Genomic DNA, 18,444 nt, shown 5'->3' with positions numbered 1-18,444 from the left:
GGTAAATAATAAACTTGTGTTTGTATCTGTTGAGAGTTAGTATGTATGTTGGATCAAGTAAGCTTTTCTTTTTTTGGTTTTACCTAATCCACTATAAAACCAGACAATGTTCATGTTGCTACACTTGTCCAAAACCAGTTTAGTTGCACCTAAAGCAAGTTCCTTTAATGCTTTATAGTTTATCTCTTACAAGAACAGGTGAAGTTAATATTAATACAAGAGAAATTACACAATTACACATCTTCATGTACATTATAGAGCCAGTGTAGTCTCTCTCTCTGTAATGGAAGTTACAAGTTACAGTATAAGTAACAGAGTACTTTGTATGTGTTGTTATTCAAAACTTTTCAGAACTTAGCACAAAACAACAAGAACATTGAGATTTTTATACACCGGGGCTGTGACTATGCGCGAGTAATTTCTCATGTTCACTGTCGATATCATGTTGGAGTGAAAGAGGATTAGATTGATGAGCAGTATGCTTGGGATTGTTGATTTTATACCACACGTTCTCTATACGGAAAAACGCCCATTGGAATCGCCTGTAAATCTCCAAGGCAGTGATGATGAAGACCGTTATGTAGTTGTTACGGAGATGAGCAGATAACTTATATGTCCATGTCCACCTTAGTACCAGATTGCTTCCGATTACCCAAACATATACCTGCAAAACCACAAAATCCAAGATTGTTCAGACACATTTGGCTACTGTCGTTGAAGATTTAATGAAAAAATGAAACTATATATTACCCAACGGCGTCCATATAGTAGATGGGAGAAAAGATTTGGTCTGGTGAATTTGAAAATCCGAGTGAAGACACTACAAGCAACAAAGAGGTAAGAAATCTAAATATCACACTGAATCCAAGATTGGAGTAATCTGTTTTACATTCACAGTACCTTAGATCCCAATCGCGTAATATATCCCAAAAGAAGGAGAAGAAAGTGTTAGCTAGACCAGAGAGGATCCATGCCGGCTGTATGGAGTAAGTCCATGTATCTGGATCGATATAATACTTGAGGGCTGAGAGAAAGATGACAGGCACCGCTGTTAAATACTTCCCAGCTGAAAAACAAAGACAAGGGAGAGATGTTAGAAATCTAGCAGAAAGCCAAACACAAAAGAATCTCTTGGATTTGGGGTTATTACCATTGTAGATGTTTGCAATGTCCTTGCTATCTTTGTACTGACGAATGCATTGGAACAGCCGGAAAAGATAAGGTAGAACAAGAACCAAGGGAATTGCAGCAGAATGACTCCCGCAAACCGAATCAGCTTCAAACCATGCAACAGTAGCCACCTACAACGAATTTATCAGATACACTGAGCATTTGTTATGCATAATTTAACCGTAAAGAAGAAGAAAACTTACTGACCTGTCGATGGACCATACGACATACTGAACGTTCTAAATCCGACAAAACCTGCAAAATATATTTGTTGTTGTTCAACAATTGCATTATACATATATATAGGAAAGACAAACAATTGTGTTACCTTTGACATTGAAGTCAGGATATCAGCTAGAAAGAAGTCTGAAAAAGTCACTGCCTGTTTGTGATACACGAAAGGATAGTTAGATGATGTAAGTGAATCTTCAATAGAAAAAAAAAACAATAGTATTCCTTTACATGCACAGGGAAGAGTATTCGCCAAAAAGTCCAAAGCAAATAGTAGCGAGACGACATGTAGAAGATATTGAAAGGGATTATCAGAATAATCACAGCTGAGAAATACAAAACCACCTGGAAACATCCGAAAAGGTCACTCTTATGAAAAAATGAATCAAAATCTCTTTGAAACAACTTTAAGAGAAGATGCATCTATTACACTGGTTGAGATGCAGCCAACTTTACATCTCCGTGCGAGTATAGATACAGATAGGCAGTCATGCTAGTCAATATAATTATTGTCATCCACCTGGCACACTGTGACATCGGTTACATAGATGTAATCAAAATATATACAAATGATCTAACTAAGAGTTGTTTACCTTCCATATCTCTCTGTGACTAAGATGATCTGATCCTAGATAAAAGATTGCTGCATAATCTACTCCAGACCGAGAAAAAACCCACAAATTAACACCCCAGAGCCAGACCATCAGCGTCTGAACAAAATAGCATACATGAGGAAACACACTTGAAGCAATTTGACTTTACTAATTTGAGAGCAGAAAAGTAACTTACAATGAGAAGGAGAGGGTTATAATACAGAAATGTCTCATAAAAGAACAGTTCTCTTGTCTCTACGCCCATTTTCATTACAGATTCCAATCCAACCTGCAAATTTTAAACATTGTTGTATATTACCAAGACTGAAAACTCAAACAATGGCTTCAAATCAAAATCTAAGATCATTGTTTGCAAGAATAAGAGTTCAAATTTTAACCTTTCCACAAACATAAAGACCACCAATATACAGAGCAACCTGGAGAATCAAGATAGCGAATCTCAAATCAGCTAGTTAGATGATATAAAGCAGGAAGAAAAATTTGATAGTATGGAACAATCAGCGAGAATCTAAGAACTTTGAGTAAATGAACAAAACCTTGAGACTTCGAAGGAATATAGGAGTTTGCAATTTCGCATAAGTACTCAGAAGCATACTTGCAGTCTTCAAGTCATTATCTCCTGTCCAACACCACAAACCATCCAGAAAAAATGTAATCAAAATCACTAAGCAGAAACTGATTTTTCTAGTAGCCAAGATTTATTATAAAAACAAAAACTAACCGAGATTAGTGACGATGTGTCTACTTCCAGATTTGCGCAAGTGAGGATTATTGACAGGCATAGACAAGACACCCCCAAACATAGATGCCAAAGACAAAAACTTTCTCTGTCTCTAGTTTTGTTCTGAAACCAATCGCAAAACAACTGACATAGCTTAAAACCTAACTCTTACGAAATTCAACTAAAACTAGTGTCTAATAACCAACCACGAAAGTGAAAGACTTTACAACGAAGAAAGACAAATGAGTACCTTCCAAAACAGGAAACTTTCTTCACCAATAGCTTGCTGCTACTCTGAAGAAGGCGTCAACACTGCTCAACATGAACAATCGCATCGAGATGATGTTAAACCCAATTGATACCAAAGAAAATAAAAATAAAGTAAACCCATCAAAAGATTCAATCTGAATCACAAAAAAAAAAGTCGATGGCTTTATTGAAGCGGCTGAGAAAGATTCAATTAAAACCCTCTTTTGTATTTTAGCGAAAAACTCGCATTAACAAAAAAAAAAAACGTCTTCAATTTTTTCCCTAAACGTCAAAGTGTACATTGCATTGAGTTTCCTCCTATGAACAATTCACGAGATGAGTATTTACGTTGTAAGAAGAATTAAGGAAGACTTGGAAGGCAAAACCCAGAAAAGGAACAATCAATAAAAGTCTTAATGGAGAGAAACGATTTTAGATGAAAAGAGAAACGTTGTGATGATTAGATTAATAGCAAAGACAATAATCAATGAAAGCGAGACAGAGGGATAAACAAATCGAAAGAGTTTTTTTTTTTTTTTTTTGGTTAAGAAAACAAATGTTTTTGTTTTGGTCAACGGCTTATGCAAGTTAATTGACTTTAACAATTCTTTTGTCTTATCAAAGCAAATCTCTTAAATCTTAATATAGTACTAGATTTTGTTCATGTAAAGTTGAAAAATCATCCAAAAATGGAAGACAATTACATAAGATTTCGTATTTGACAATAGTAGAACATTATTAATTTATTATAATCATTTTCACTTAATTTGTTTACGTTTGTTAATTTGATAAAAAGCTAAAATATTTCACATATAAAGTAAGAAAGGTACAAAAGAAAAATAGTTTGAATTCGGTTTTTCCTAATAGGTTCATGATGAATATTTTATTGTCTAGATTTATCGAGTTGTTCGTAGTTTTGATAATAAACTTCTTGTGCGTCGGGGTTAGGCCGAGTTGATTTTTCTAAAAAGAAAGACATGTTTAAAAAAAAAAACTAAAATTCTTAAGTGAAGTACCATTTGAAAATTTCTACGTGAAGGGAAAAAAAAGATAAGTTAATGCAAACACCATGACGTTAAGAAAAAAAAGTCAATGCCAACACCATTTTGTTTTGGTCGACGGATTAGATAATGCATATTGTGCAGACGTATTACTTCTTTGTTGTTACGGTACCAATGACTCGATAGTGGTCAACCAGATTGGTGAAAAAGCCCGACCGAACATAAACGAGACTGATTTTGTCCTACATGGGCTTCCTCTCAGCCCTTCACGTCATTCGGTTTCTCTACTTGAGATCAACTTTTTCTAAAAATAAGTTGAAATCGTGGAAGAGCAGAGCCGAAGCCGCAAAGCCCTAGGATTTATCATTGGAGGATCGTCTTGCATGCCTATGCAATATGCGACCAAGGACCTCACTTAATGGTGGAGAAATAGGCGACGACATGGGAAAGCTCCACACACAGTTTCTTGGATCATCGAGTGGATTAACAAACAAATCCGAAACCGTTTTCCACAATCCGACTTCTAGGCGATAAACGCTATGATAACGGATTACAAGTTTGGTTTGAAACAAGGATCTAAGTGTAAAAGTTTCTAATTTTCTGCTAAAATTTTCTACTATTCGATGCACTAGTTGTACAAACGCTATGTTTTTCTTTAAATATAATTTAATATTATTTTCAAAAAAAAAAAAAATTTATAGCGAGATGTTATCAAAGCTATGGGCTTCCATACTTGGCCATCCCTATTTTACCGTGATGTTCTTGACCAGATCTTTGGCTCGCCCACAGCTCTTGTTTGCCTGCAAAAACAACGATGAAGTATTTTTCTTCTCCTCACCTCAGCCTCATAATCCGGATGAGAAGTCGTCTCATGTAGCCGCCACTAGTCACATGAAAATTCCGTATGACTTTGTATTTGAAAGATTCAGTCCTATCAGAGGTCTGGTCTTTCTTAGAAATCATAAGATATCTTAAATGGAAAGAAGCAGAAGTTGTCGGTGATATGTAATCAGAGGTCTGGTCTTTCTTAGAAATCAGAGGATCTTATATCGACCACTGTCCATGGAATTGATTATTTATCAAGGCACGATGAGTTGTCTCAGGAGCATACATTTTTCATTAGTAACTGGAGAACCTTCATGGACACTGATCGAATGTTGCATACCCCACTATCCTAGTATCACATAGATATTTATTGGTTATATGATAATTCATTCTTCTATTTTCCGTGAAACTACAAAACAAGGAATAAAAACGTGACTAAACAAAAATACAAAAAAAAAAAAAAAAAAATTGGGCAAGAAAATTATGGCCACGTTTTGTTGATAGCATACGAACGCGCCAGAAAATTAGCAAATTTAATTAATTTCACTGAAAAAATTATTTTTGTGTGTGTATGATCATAATGATTCCAGTAAATGATTTTTGTAGTTCCGTCAAGTGCAAGGTACCATGACAAGCGTATTAGGAATGATGAACCCTAATCTGATCAACGGAAGAAATCTCCACAAAGGATCTTCAATTTTTGTACAAGATAAAGAAACTAAAAAACGAGTCCAATGGAGATTATCAATCAAGGAGGGATCTCTAAGAACGCATCAAGCCACTGCTTCTTCTGCAACAGAACCAAAGGTTAGTAGTAACAACAATCTTTGAGCTTTTTTTTCTGTTAACTCTCTGGTTTTGTGTTTTTGAATCATTAATCTTGAAAACACAGGCGACAGAGTTCAATACGACGACGTATGAAGACAAAATGTTGACCAACTATGTTCCTGTCTACGTCATGCTTCAGCTTGGAGTCATCACGAACGATAACGTTCTTGAAAACGAAGAGAGTCTCAAGAAACAGCTCAAGAAACTGAAACAAAGTCAAGTAGATGGAGTGATGGTTGACGTATGGTGGGGAATCGTTGAATCAAAAGGTCCAAAGCAATATCAATGGAGTGCTTATAGAAACTTGTTTGCGATCGTACAAAGCTTTGGACTAAAGTTACAAGCTATAATGTCGTTTCATAGATGTGGAGGCAACATAGGAGACGATGTCAACATCCCGATACCGAAATGGGTACTCGAAATCGGGGATTCGAATCCGGATATCTTCTATACGAACAAGAGTGGTAATAGAAACAAAGAGTGTTTGTCTCTCTCTGTAGATAACTTGTCTCTCTTCAGAGGACGAACAGCTGTTGAGGTATGAAAAACTCTTGATCTTAGAACGTAACTCGGAAAAAATTGCGTTTATATATTGATATAATCGTTGCTCTGTTTCTAGATGTATAGAGACTACATGAAGAGCTTTAGAGAGAACATGGAAGATTTCATAAGCTCTGGAGTTATAATAGACATTGAAGTAGGGCTTGGTCCTGCTGGAGAGCTTAGATATCCTTCTTACAGTGAGACTCAAGGATGGGTTTTTCCAGGAATTGGGGAATTTCAAGTAAGAAAAAGGAAATAAGACTCTTAATTTCTTAGGCTTTGAAAAAACAAAAAACAGAGCTTTTTAAGTTTATTTTGTATGACTTTTTCAATCCCAGTGTTATGACAAGTATCTAAGATCAGACTATGAAGAAGAAGTTAGAAGAATCGGGCATCCAGAGTGGAAACTTCCGGAAAACGCAGGCGAATACAACAGTGTTCCAGGAGAAACAGAGTTTTTCGAGTACTCGAATGGGACTTACCTTAAGGAAGAAGGAAATTTCTTCTTGTCATGGTACTCCAAAAAGTTACTTCTCCATGGTGATCAGATTCTTGATGAAGCTAATAAAGTATTTCTCGGGTGTAAACTCAAGATAGCAGCAAAAGTAAATCAAATATTTGTAGGATTTTCCTTTGGGATGAATTCTAAACATGATTAAGATTTATAGTTTTCTTAATTTGTTTTCTCAAATTTTTAGGTCTCTGGAATCCATTGGTGGTACAAAACTGAAAGTCATGCTGCAGAACTTACGGCGGGTTATTACAATCTCAAAAACAGAGATGGTTATCGTGCGATTGCGAAAATAATGCGTAGACATCACGCTATCTTGAATTTCACTTGTCTAGAGATGAAAAACACAGAGCAACCAGCAAAAGCTAAGAGTGGACCTCAAGAACTTGTTCAACAAGTAAGCAAGTTGAATCTGTAAATACCACACTTTTGTATATTCGTTACTTGAATTGATTTTGGTAATGGTTAAAATTTGAAGGTTTTGAGCTCTGGATGGAGAGAAGGGATTGAAGTTGCGGGCGAAAACGCGCTTCCAAGATTCGATAGAAATGGATATAACCAGATCATACTAAACGCAAGGCCTAATGGAGTTAACCAAGATGGTAAACCGAGGATGTTTGGGTTCACATATCTCAGACTGTCTGATAAACTTCTCAATGAACCAAATTTCTCAACGTTTAAAATGTTCTTGAAACGAATGCATGCGAACCAAGTAAGCAATCAAAAAGAGCCCTCTTCGAGATGTGTATTTGCTCCAAGATCATTTAACATTTTTCTGAAGTTGTGTGTGCTTTTCATGATTCAGGAGTATTGTTCAGAGCCTGAAAGGTATAATCACGAGCTGCTTCCGTTGGAAAGATCGAGAAACGATGAATCCTTGGAGATGTTTATGGAAGAAACAGAACCATTTGATCCATTTCCATGGCTGGACGAGACAGACATGAGTATTAGACCCTTTGAGAGTGTACTGTCTCTATTGCGAAGCACATTTTTGAGAAAGAAGTCCTAGAGAATATGCTAAGGGGAAATTCTATAAACGTATAAGATTTCTGAAGTAAATATGTAAAGATTTGAGATAAATATATAAAAGTAAATAATTCATCCTAATGATATAAATTTGAACCATTAGTTTTCTGATTACAGGATATGACAACTGTAGACATTTTGAAGTTAAACAACAGAAAAATCAGTTTTCATACAAACTCCTTTTTGGTCGGATTTCAGACCAGATCTTCTTCTGGTAGTAAAAAATGTTTGTGCAATTCTCTACTTCATAGTGCCATTTGATACTCTCTTCTATAAAAATTATTCTATTTTCCTAGAAATCAGTTCTACAGATTTCAAGTTTCCCGTGACAAGGATTCACATAGGTGTGTGTGTGAAAAAGAGAGAACGAGAGACAATTGAATTAATTTAAAGACCCGAAGCAAAGACAAGATTCCACCGAATGTCATTATCACTAGTGCATTTTAACCCCACATGCGACAACAGAGCGTGACATAAAAGCTTTTCCATATTTTTCAAAATGACACAGCTTTCAAAATTACAAAAGTGACTTCGAAATAAGTGAAACGATTCATAAGAAGAAATAAATTGAAACTAGGTTATATGATTATACATAAATATAGTCAAGAACAAGGACCTACCTGTTCCATCATTAACCGTGACACTTTGTCACTTAGCTTCATCTTTGGCCGCAGTGGCAGAAACGTAATAAGCAACACAGAAGAGGGCATGAAGAAAACACAAAATCCCTCCAATGGAGAGAAAATGGTGATGTGTGAATCCACAAGAGGATCTTGACTTACTGTTCGACATCGTCCCAATCACTATACTCCCAAATCCAACAGCGAATACGATCCTGTGATTACACCAGCCAATCATGTCATTTTACTTGGACCAACAATTATTAATGCCAAGAAGATTTTGTATTAACGTACCAAGTGAGGACAAGACAAGCCATGGAGATTTGTCTAGTGGAAGAAGATCTTTGAAACTCGTCTTGAGAGCAAATACAAAGACAGCCTCCGACCAAGTTAAGTAGGACATGAGCCATTACCAATATCGCGGCTGCACCTAGACCGAGCCTGAACGCGTCCTGGCTCGGCTCTCTGCACTCAAATAACCAAAGCCTCATGTGCTTCACCTACAATAGAGGAAATCGATGGTTTCATTTGTTAAAAAAAAATCTATTAATTCAGGTTCCTAATGTTTTTTTTTTTTTTTTTGAGAAAATTTCTAAGTTTGAGACAGTATGTATGTTATGCAACCATCATTACCAATTTTAGCATCATAAATTAGGGAAACAACATTTATTAATTTGAAAGAGAACATTTATTTTACCTGATTTTGGGCGACTTCAGCTTGGATTCCGAGGATTGCAGCAGCTACATCTAAGCCCACAATGACTAGACAAACAAGAATACCTCCTATCTTTGTCATTTTCAAATCTCTTAACTTAGTAGGATTTAGTTTTGTTGGAGATACTTTAAGAAGATACAATTTTGGAAAATGTGAATAAAGAACAGGAGAAGCTTCTTTATGAGGGCCGGGGAAGAATATTAGTTGAAGAGAGAATGAGAATGGGTAGTGGAAAGTCTTAACGAGTAATGATCTTTTATGACAAAATGGGTTGGTGGTATATATATAATAAAGTCGTAAGTAAAGTTGTGAGGGTGTGGAAGAAAAAGAGAGAGAAAGAGATAGAAGAACAACAAATATAGACAATGAGAGAAAAAGATATTTCTCCTGTTGGATATTTGTATCTTTTAGATTTTTTAGCTTACCTTTTAGTTGAATGTAGGAAATGAGACCTATAACGTTATATCATTAACTAGATTGCAATATATAATTACACTGGATAATTGATCGAATCAGATCAATTATAACCCCTTTTTTTTTTTGGTGAGGCTCAATTATAACCTTTTTGATTGATATTTAAAACATCCAAGTTAACATGAAAATTAGAAAGACATTAGTGTCTCTTATGAAATATCTCTTAATATATGCTAAATTTAAAATTATGAAGCTTTTTTGTTTGTCGACAATTTTTTTTAATTATGAATCAAAATGATAAATAATTGTATTGCCCTTAAAAATTAAATAATTGTATTGATATTTTTATTTACTCTTTAGTAGATATATAATTTATTTATCTAAAATTACTATTCACAAAAAAATAATCCTTTTACTTCTAAATTATCATGATAGTTTATACTTTATCTACTTTTGTAATGAATTCATTTTAGTAACTTATTCACAAAATTTCTTACTTTATAATATTCTAGATAAAAAGTCGAACAAAAATGTTTACCGAAAGCAAATCTCCGATTTGGATTAGTATTGTTGATTTTAGTGAAAAGACATAAAGCTATATTTTCGTTTATATTTAATACGATTGTTTGCTACATAGGTAATGTGCTTTAGCAAAGACATAAAGCTATTACAATTTGATGTTGATGTAGATAGAAATTCTAGTAGAAACTCCGAACAAATATAGGATTAGGTAAAACAATTGAAATGATTATCATGGGAATATAATCAATTTTTTAAAAAAAAAGGATAGAAGAAACATGGAATATGATTAGCTGGGATATGTCAAAAATAAAAAAGATTAGCTGTGGGATATGCATGTGGGTACTTTGGCCCAATAAAGCTTCTTTTTGTCCATATGGTCATGGAATGGCGAATTCGCTTTAAATAAAAATTATCGATTTGTTAATTAACATTTCTTCAAGTGAATAATTTATAGTTGCTTTTTATATATTTATTTGGTTTGGTTAAACATGGTTGGATTCTTTGTGTTGGGGGGGAAGAAAAGTAGGGCATAATACAACCCAACCAAGCATGGCCAATATCTTCACTTCTCTGTTAAAGAATCAAATTTATGTTCCTTAATTCCACAGTAATTATGTAGAGAATATATTATTTATAACAACATCATTTGACAATATGGGAAAATTTTAGTTCTAACCCATAGTCGGAACTCGCAAAATCTCCGAACTAAAACAGTTCATATAAAGCGGTTGGCGTCTCGTTCACTAAACATCATTTTGTCATGTGAACATCATCGTGGTTTTATCCAAACAATAATGCAATAATCCAAATTTGTTTTTGAAAAAAATGAATATTCTAATTTCTAATTGTTAAGTTGTGCTTCGAATCACGCGGTTTAGTAATGGTTGTGTGACATTAAACCGAATTTGTATTTTTTTTGTTTAAATATTAAACCGAAGAAAAAATGTTAAACCGAAGACTAACTGAACCGGAATTGGCTGAAAATTAGGGTTTTACTGATTAATAGAGATAAGGTTTTTTATGAGCCGTGTTCATGTTGTTATCTTGTACGATAGATTTTTTGGCCATGATTCGTGAACCTCCGGATTTATGGAGCTCTCCATGATCTTGTGAAGTTAAGTTTATGAATTGTTCAATCCCGCTCTCGCCGAGATGTAGGATCAATATCACACCGATTGATCTTAACTAATAACTTCTTGTGTTCATCTACTTCTCTTATCTATCTTCTCCATCATTAATCTATATATGTTCTTGAGCATGAGTTGTTAGATCTTTGTTCTGGTTGTTTACGATTGTATTTGGTGTAGTTTATGCTTCGATTTAGGTTCCAGATTGATGCAAGAATCGAAGAATGCTATCATATTCATAGCCCCATGTTACAATTTTAATGGTGGTGGATACTACTATGGATGGGAGTGGATCATTTTGATGGAAAGGTGATTTGTAACTATGGATGAATGAATGGATGCTAAAGACACAATCCATGTCTAAACAAAGGTAGAATCTGGTGAAACACATAAATTGACTTAAGACTCCTTAAAGGTTAGTTTGTGATATAGGAAGACTTAAAACTTGATAATCTTTATTGTTTGTGATTACATATTGCGGGAGAACATTAATTGCAACCTCGATGTGGTCTACTTTAACAAGATTGTATAGGTAAAGATCGTATCTATATGCAACTCAAATTCTATATATACGTTTGAGATGGAAAAATCAAAGTTGTATAATTGATGTGAACATTGATGATTTATTCTGAAATTGGTAGAACATCTTAGCAATCTTGGTGTAGCTATATCCAAAGAGGTTCAAGCTATCCTCTCAAAATCTCATTGCCTCACAAGTTTGATCAACTTAATGAAACACTTTAGGTACGGTAGGTACTCTATATCAGCTTCGATGAAGTCATTGTTGCAGCAAGCTCTAAGAAGAGGAGAGTTGTGTGATTGTAGTAGGTCTCATAAGATTCAAGTTGATTAAACATGAGTGAAGGTCAGATAAAAGGGATGATGATTTTTATATCATGAACTAGGTCAAGAACAAAGACTAAAATCACAATGTTGTTTTTTGGAAGAAAGAAAGACATCTTAAAGAGATCTAAATTTATTACAAATGGTTTTGTCGCTGTAACACTGTCCTCGATACGATTACAACACCATTCTAATTTGCTTTGTTAAAGAGAAGAAAACTAGAGACTTCAATATGTAAAGAGGACCAAGAGTGAATCCTGGCGATACTCTCTATCTGTCACTTAAAGATTCCGACCTAACAACCAAAACACAAATCATTAATATACTATTATGATGAACAAAGTATATATGACAAAAGAATGAAATAGATTTCAATAATAGTTCAAGATAGAGAAAAAGCATTTTGCTACCATGAAATCATCGGAATCTCTTCAGTAATTTGTTTAACCACCAAGCATGTGAGACTCTCGAGTTTTGGTGGTCACTCTCGGTTTCGTCACCTTCCAATATCGGAGGTAAAGACGGACTCCACCGTGTAGGCGCTGCTGAGTCACCTGAGTCAGTTGAGACACCTGAGTCAACTGAGACATCTGAGCGAACTGAGTCACCTGAGACACTTGAGTCATGGCCTAGCGATGGCTCGTCAATCACAGCGGAGGTGGAACGGCAACATCGACGGAATAGAGAAAAAATCATTTGAAACTCGACTACTTAAAATGTGATTATTAGTTCGACAGTGTAGAGATTTGGGTTTTTCTTTTCCTTTTTTTGTGTGTGTATATATACACACTTTAATATATATAAAAGGTAATTACTCTCTTTTTTTGTGGGGTCATATATCGGGTGTTAGTTGTAAAAAATTATATCTTTTATAGTAGTAAATCTAATAATAATATTACCTATTTAAAATTTAATATCACATTAATATTGTATTTTGTAATTAACTTAAAATGTCAAAAAATGATTAATTTTACAATTAATAATAGCTGTAATTGTAAAAAAGGTTATGAGAATAACAGGGAAACAATAGAGAACATGTGAGTCAAGATTCGTGAATGGGAATTTGTTGATATCAAAATTTTAAATTGGAAGTTTTAATTTGGAATGTAGTATTTTCTTTATTATATATGCATGATACAGGTTGTACTTATGTGGTGGAGGGAACTTAGTATATGTTAACCAAAATTTTATTCAAAAATAAATAAATATATAAAGATAAGAGATTAAAACTAACCAAATTAAATAAAATAGATATAGCGATATGTATCTCCCACCTACATTATCTATTTTCGTACGTACATGTATCAATTAAAAAAAAAAAAAAAAAATCTAATCTTCTAATATTGTGACATATGATGCACGTATATGTTGAATTCGAACATATATAACCATGATAAATTACTATAGTATATATATATTGTATATATGGAGAACATTGTTTTTCATTAAGGACGACAATTTTCGGTTCGTATACTTTGCCACGCTATAAAAAGTTCTTTTTCACTTTGCCAAATAACGAAAAATATATTCAAAAGTGGTCAAAACACGTCACTATTTCCTTTATGTTTTCCCCTTATTGATGGAAATGGTTAAACATGAAGGTAGTGAATTTGTTCGAATAATATGTTGATATATTTTGATCAGGGGCGGTTCTTCAGTAGTGTAAGTGGAGCAAATGCGTATGGCCAAAAAAATATTTTAACTAAATTTGAGGACCAAAATTTAAATATTGTTTTAATGTTAAAAGTACTTTTTTAAATCCACTAAAAAATTAGTATGAGCCGCTACTGTTTTTGATGGTTTTGTTTTGTCATCGACTCATCTGTAATAAGATTACAAAAAAGAAGGTTTCGAAATATAGAAGACACAAAAAGCAACGGTCTTTTCCGTACCGATTTGTTTTTAGGGTATATTTTTTGAACACGCATAGAGGATACCAAGATATTGTTGTGTCGAATCTAAAACAGATAAACCAACAAGTACTCATGGTTTATGTAAAACCCACTTCAAGAATTATTGTTTAGTTTGCACTTTGCTGTCACTAAACTTTTTAACTTCAAACACGCTCAACAACATGAAAATGGATAATCGCATATCCAATTCCTTTTTTTACGATTTGAAAGAAAATTTAGAAAAATAATAATTTACATCATATGCAATTTTCTTTCGCAATGCATATATAAGGGAAGAAAATTATACAGTTCGACACATAACCGGACAAGGAGACAACCCCGGCGAGGCTCTTAAATTCGTTGACATTGCAATGTTCCTGTTAGACAAATTCAACAAAATATATTTAGTAAATCCAGCAAAGACAATGTCTATAATTTTAATAGAAAGACATCTAACATATGTATTATTTTTTCTAACCAGCTAATATGAAATTTATGAAAATAATAAAAAGATAGACGGAAACCATCTAATATATACGTGAGGACTAACCAGGCTCTCTTGATTTTGTAGCTGAATAAAACCAACTTTTTGGTCTTTGATTTCCCACGTACGACTGAGACCTTGGCCGTTGAGCGATCACTCTCCCCGACGTCCTCCGAGATGGGATATAAAGACGGTTGCCAACGTGTGGAATCCTCACTCGTGCGTCGTCCTGACTGAGGAGCCAGCAATCGCTGATCAATCGTCGATGATTCCTCTCGATCCACAGCATTGGAACGATAACAATGACTAAATATAGAGAAAATCATTTCAAACTTGAGAAAAATGATTAGAACAAAAATCTAAATAGTTTACTTGAATTTTGGGTTCAGCGACAGAAGGATTTAGGGTTTATTATATACTGAAGTTTTTATAACTGAAACAAAAACAAGTTATGAGGATCCATTTAACAGTTTCTGCACATTTATTTACTTTCTGGTATAGTTTTATTTTAGGTTTATTTAATGCTTTTTTTATTAAGTTATGTTAAATGAGCCTTTCAAAACTGTTTGTGTTAATGAATCTGTTGGATCTTTTTCAAACGAAATTTTACTTTCTACACACTGATACGGTTTATCTATTATTAATAAGTTAAACTCTTGTATGTTTTTAGTTATTACTTTTAAAGTTGGACAACTTACAAAAGTCGTGTTTCAAAAACATAACATTAATGAAAATTGATGCCATATTGCCATATGTTTATAAATAAGATTCCTTTATAAATTAACGTCAATGAACAACTAGATATGAATGCTCAGAGGAGTATGAGATTTTGTGTACTTGGGGATGTTGTCTTTGTCGAAGCCAGTAAAGATCCAATTATATATACACAGTAAATTTTAAAATAATGAAAACAATGAAAAGATGTATGAGTTTAATGACTTCTTGTACAATATACATGTGATCCACATTGGAAAATTAGAAAATAGTTTTATAATATATAAGCCCAATATAACTCTTCGTGTTAGTATGATATTATCTGCTTAGCAAAGCGATATTAACTTCTTAATATAGAAAAATGAATTTATTTGCCCTAAACAATAATTTTTTTATGTGTAATCTTTTTCTAAGATAAAGATAATATATAACACAAAATACATACATAATAGATTATCACAAATCACGCAAGCAAGCAACAAATCAAGGCTCGTTACTTTCCTTGGACACTGATCAATATACACAATTGTAATAATGTTAAACATGAGTACATGAAGTGTTTCAGAAAATAGAGATCTCAAAAATATCATTGAAAAGGGGGAAAATAAGAACAAATAATTCGAATTCAAGGTGGCCATAAAAGGCCATGAGCAAAAACTAGAAGAGTTGAATTAAAGAGCTATCAAGCCCATTTAGCCAATAGAGACATGAGGCCAGCACCAAGAAGGAGAGCAATATGGGCCATAATTTGAAGCCCAGTATTGGATTGCATTTTAGGGTGCGTGAAATCTGCTGCGAGAAGGTCAACCAAAGACATGTAGATGAGAATGCCTGCGGATGCAGCGTTCAAAACTCCTTGAACGATCAGAGCCGTTGGTGAAGACTCATCGTAAGAATTTGCTATTCCCATTCCCACAACGATTCCTATCGGTGTCGTTATTGCGAAGAACGTCGACATGATTGTTACTGACAAACACTTGAATTTTCCCTGCAACAAAAAAATATTTTCAGTATTTTGTAGACCAACATTTCAATTTATTATTATCGATGTCATCAGTTTTTAATGTGGGTTTTTTTAATAATACAAAATGTACATTTTTTATAGATTTTGCTTGCTATTTGACAAGTTATTTTACATACCTATACCATCAACGATTTTTTTTTCTTTCAAAAGGAATCAATTTAGGAACCAGTTAAAGTTGAAAACTATGCAATACTGAGTTTAATTATATCGGAAATAGAGCTTTCATTAAAGGAGTAAATAATGAATATAGAGAAGAGGAAATATACCTGAGCAATACAACCACCAAGGCCTAGACCTTCGAAGCATTGATGAAACATTAAGGCAATAAACAGAGCTTTTGCAGCATCTGGGCTCTGTGAAGCTCCTAGTGATATTCCTATTACCACTGAGTGTACTATTATTCCCAACTCCAATACCTATTTTTAGAGTTTATAATATATAAACACAAGAATATCAGTCATGAGGTAATTTCAAATGTTACATTACACTTTTTGTTCTTTTTTTTTATATTAGATTTCGGACAAAAGAAAATTACGCCATGTGTTCGATTGCATTCCAAATAATGGACTTAGTCTTTTTTAATCTTATATTTAAAATATGATTTGTTAAAAGCTAATCATATGAAAAGTTTTAATTTGGAATTTCGGTACTTATAAATAACATGTGACGGTTTCTAAAGAATCAAATCTCACATTCACATGTCCGAATCTAATTCACCGCGTCGACAAGAAAATAAAATCTGGCAAATGCATGAATTTGTAGTAGGGTTTTTCTTTCTCTAGAGAAAATATAATATAATTAAAGTCAAAAACTACATATGCATGCACATAAAATTTATTTAATTTGTGTATGGATCTGATTTTTCATTTTTCGCATTTTTATTTTAACGTTAAAAATAGAATTAAATAGAAATAACATATTCATTCACAAATTAAAGAAATGTTGTGCATGCAACATTTTATTTTAAAAAAATTTATTCTGCAAATTTTCGTTCTGCAACGTCATTACGTGATTATGCATTTGTTATGTTTTTTTCAATAAATAAACAACAAAATATTTTGCCTCTTTTATTTTTATCAAAAATCCTTTAAAGTTTCCTAAATGTTATCATTGCTTGTTTCCATTTACAATTATGTTCGATTCTTAGTATTAGTATATATAACCATTGAAATTGAAATGGAACTGCACGACTATCTTCCACATATCAATTCATTTCTTTTGTTCCAAAAAATCAAAACGTTTTTTTTTCTTTTTTTTGAAAGAATGTAAAATTATATTCAAACAAAAAACGTTTATACAATGAATGCTACGTTTTGTTTTCTCTATAAAATATATATATTTAAACTAAAAAAAACTCTATGATGATAGTTAAAGGTGGAGCTCAACAAACTCAAAATCTATGATTGTTAAAACGTGGAGCTCAACAAACCTGTGCAATAACTCTAGTCCGGAGAATTTGGACCTTCTCGGAGTCAACGGAGGACTCGCCGGTTTCTCCATCACTGACCCTCTTAGACGCTTTGCAATGCGATTTATAGAAACTCGAAGTGGCAAATGTATCAACGGATAACGTCAAGATCGCAGCAATCATCGCAATAAATCCGGTGAACGGAAATTCCCATGCTTCAGATGTCAAACATGGAGAGTTAAGCATCTCGTAAGCCTCAGGCAAGACATGCATAAATCCGGTAGCCAAGATAACTCCGGCTGCGAAAGCTTTCGTGACGAAGAAGAAACATGTTTCTGGACGCAAAGAAGGGAAGACTTTGCCTAACAAAGGGAAAAGAACTCCGATTATGCCGGCTATTAGAACTGTAGGAATTGCGGCGATCTTGTATTTCCGAGCTCCGGCTTTGTTTTCATGGTCGTCTTCGTGTGAGCATTCACATTTTGGTCCACCATGTGAATGGCCTTCGGCGGCGTTGACGACGGCGATGAGAAGGAGGGAGACGGAGAAGAAGAAGAATAAGAGTTTCACGTTCTTAGTCTTCATAATCTCTATCTTATTTTAAAATTAGGGCTTTTATGAACCGGATAGGTTGGATTCTTGATGATGAAAAGAAGAGAAAAGCTTGGTATGGTAATGGAAGTACTGAATGTATATATACGTATATTAATATCATATAAAAATGTGTGGTAGTATTAATTTTGTTCGTTTGGTCATTCGTTAATAAGATATTGAACTTCTTAAACTAACAAAAACTAAAATATTCAACTAATGATTTTGTATCTCGTTTTGCCCTTTTATCTTCACGAGATCTTGATGGTAAAATTAATTCAAACTCAATACGTAATTTTTTAGGAAGTATACCATGTATTTAAACTTGTTTTATATAATAATGCGCATTATTAGTTACGATTCATAAGAGA

At 33.7% G+C, this 18,444-nt stretch overlaps 5 protein-coding genes, 2 long non-coding RNA genes, 1 other non-coding gene and 1 pseudogene across 11 annotated transcripts; 4 read left to right on the top strand and 5 right to left on the bottom strand.

Moving 5' to 3' along the window:
* Window positions 1-121: 121 nt before the first annotated feature.
* On the bottom strand, window positions 122-3,573 carry AT2G32295 (EXS (ERD1/XPR1/SYG1) family protein). 2 transcript variants are annotated; one of them, NM_001336385.1, is made up of 15 exons: window positions 3,334-3,573; window positions 2,987-3,048; window positions 2,737-2,859; window positions 2,552-2,634; window positions 2,393-2,431; window positions 2,191-2,283; window positions 1,995-2,111; window positions 1,834-1,929; window positions 1,633-1,746; window positions 1,499-1,552; window positions 1,378-1,425; window positions 1,151-1,301; window positions 901-1,066; window positions 751-820; window positions 166-664 (listed from the first exon to the last, which is right to left on the bottom strand). In NM_001336385.1, the coding sequence occupies exons 3-15, from the start codon at window positions 2,816-2,818 to the stop codon at window positions 386-388; spliced, it is 1,392 nt and encodes a 463-aa protein (NP_001318333.1). In that variant the 5' UTR covers window positions 2,819-2,859; window positions 2,987-3,048; window positions 3,334-3,573; the 3' UTR covers window positions 166-385. The 2 variants fall into 2 exon arrangements, with proteins under 2 accessions (NP_850188.5, NP_001318333.1); NM_179857.6 differs by having other exon boundaries at window positions 122-664; window positions 2,987-3,500.
* A 1,116-nt stretch (window positions 3,574-4,689) lies between these two features.
* Window positions 4,690-5,156, top strand: AT2G32291 (annotated as a pseudogene). Its single transcript has one exon.
* A 186-nt stretch (window positions 5,157-5,342) lies between these two features.
* BAM6 (beta-amylase 6) lies at window positions 5,343-7,829 on the top strand. Its single transcript, NM_128788.3, has 7 exons — window positions 5,343-5,618; window positions 5,704-6,177; window positions 6,259-6,423; window positions 6,521-6,787; window positions 6,881-7,090; window positions 7,172-7,405; window positions 7,499-7,829. The coding sequence occupies exons 1-7, from the start codon at window positions 5,439-5,441 to the stop codon at window positions 7,700-7,702; spliced, it is 1,734 nt and encodes a 577-aa protein (NP_180788.2). The 5' UTR covers window positions 5,343-5,438; the 3' UTR covers window positions 7,703-7,829.
* On the bottom strand, window positions 7,137-9,417 carry AT2G32280 (GPI inositol-deacylase C, putative (DUF1218)). Of its 2 annotated transcripts, NM_001336384.1 has the most exons (4): window positions 9,037-9,379; window positions 8,634-8,839; window positions 8,340-8,554; window positions 7,137-7,618 (listed from the first exon to the last, which is right to left on the bottom strand). In NM_001336384.1, the coding sequence occupies exons 1-3, from the start codon at window positions 9,133-9,135 to the stop codon at window positions 8,368-8,370; spliced, it is 492 nt and encodes a 163-aa protein (NP_001323429.1). In that variant the 5' UTR covers window positions 9,136-9,379; the 3' UTR covers window positions 7,137-7,618; window positions 8,340-8,367. The 2 variants fall into 2 exon arrangements, with proteins under 2 accessions (NP_001323429.1, NP_180787.1); NM_128787.4 differs by lacking the exon at window positions 7,137-7,618 and having other exon boundaries at window positions 7,846-8,554; window positions 9,037-9,417.
* A 2,571-nt stretch (window positions 9,418-11,988) lies between these two features.
* Window positions 11,989-12,741, bottom strand: AT2G32275 (uncharacterized protein). Its single transcript, NM_201852.2, has 2 exons — window positions 12,371-12,741; window positions 11,989-12,255 (listed from the first exon to the last, which is right to left on the bottom strand). Exon 1 carries the CDS (start codon window positions 12,654-12,656, stop codon window positions 12,378-12,380), a length of 279 nt encoding a protein of 92 aa, NP_973581.1. The 5' UTR covers window positions 12,657-12,741; the 3' UTR covers window positions 11,989-12,255; window positions 12,371-12,377.
* A 739-nt stretch (window positions 12,742-13,480) lies between these two features.
* Window positions 13,481-13,597, top strand: MIR417. The gene has a single exon (NR_140696.1). It is a non-coding gene; the product is annotated as a microRNA ath-MIR417 precursor (primary transcript).
* Window positions 13,598-14,378: 781 nt separating this feature from the next.
* On the bottom strand, window positions 14,379-14,627 carry AT2G08515. The gene has a single exon (NR_140358.1). It is a non-coding gene; the product is annotated as an other RNA (long non-coding RNA).
* On the top strand, window positions 14,463-14,664 carry AT2G08510. Its single transcript, NR_140357.1, has one exon. It is a non-coding gene; the product is annotated as an other RNA (long non-coding RNA).
* Window positions 14,665-15,416: 752 nt separating this feature from the next.
* On the bottom strand, window positions 15,417-18,277 carry ZIP3 (zinc transporter 3 precursor). Its single transcript, NM_128786.4, has 3 exons — window positions 17,504-18,277; window positions 16,341-16,490; window positions 15,417-16,038 (listed from the first exon to the last, which is right to left on the bottom strand). Exons 1-3 carry the CDS (start codon window positions 18,065-18,067, stop codon window positions 15,733-15,735), a joined length of 1,020 nt encoding a protein of 339 aa, NP_180786.1. The 5' UTR covers window positions 18,068-18,277; the 3' UTR covers window positions 15,417-15,732.
* Window positions 18,278-18,444: the final 167 nt, after the last annotated feature.

This window comes from Arabidopsis thaliana, chromosome 2, assembly GCF_000001735.4.
Source record: "Arabidopsis thaliana chromosome 2, partial sequence".
NCBI classification, from domain to species: domain Eukaryota; kingdom Viridiplantae; phylum Streptophyta; class Magnoliopsida; order Brassicales; family Brassicaceae; genus Arabidopsis; species Arabidopsis thaliana.
Note: the sequence above shows the minus strand (reverse complement) of the source record. Positions and strands in the feature narration are given on the sequence as shown.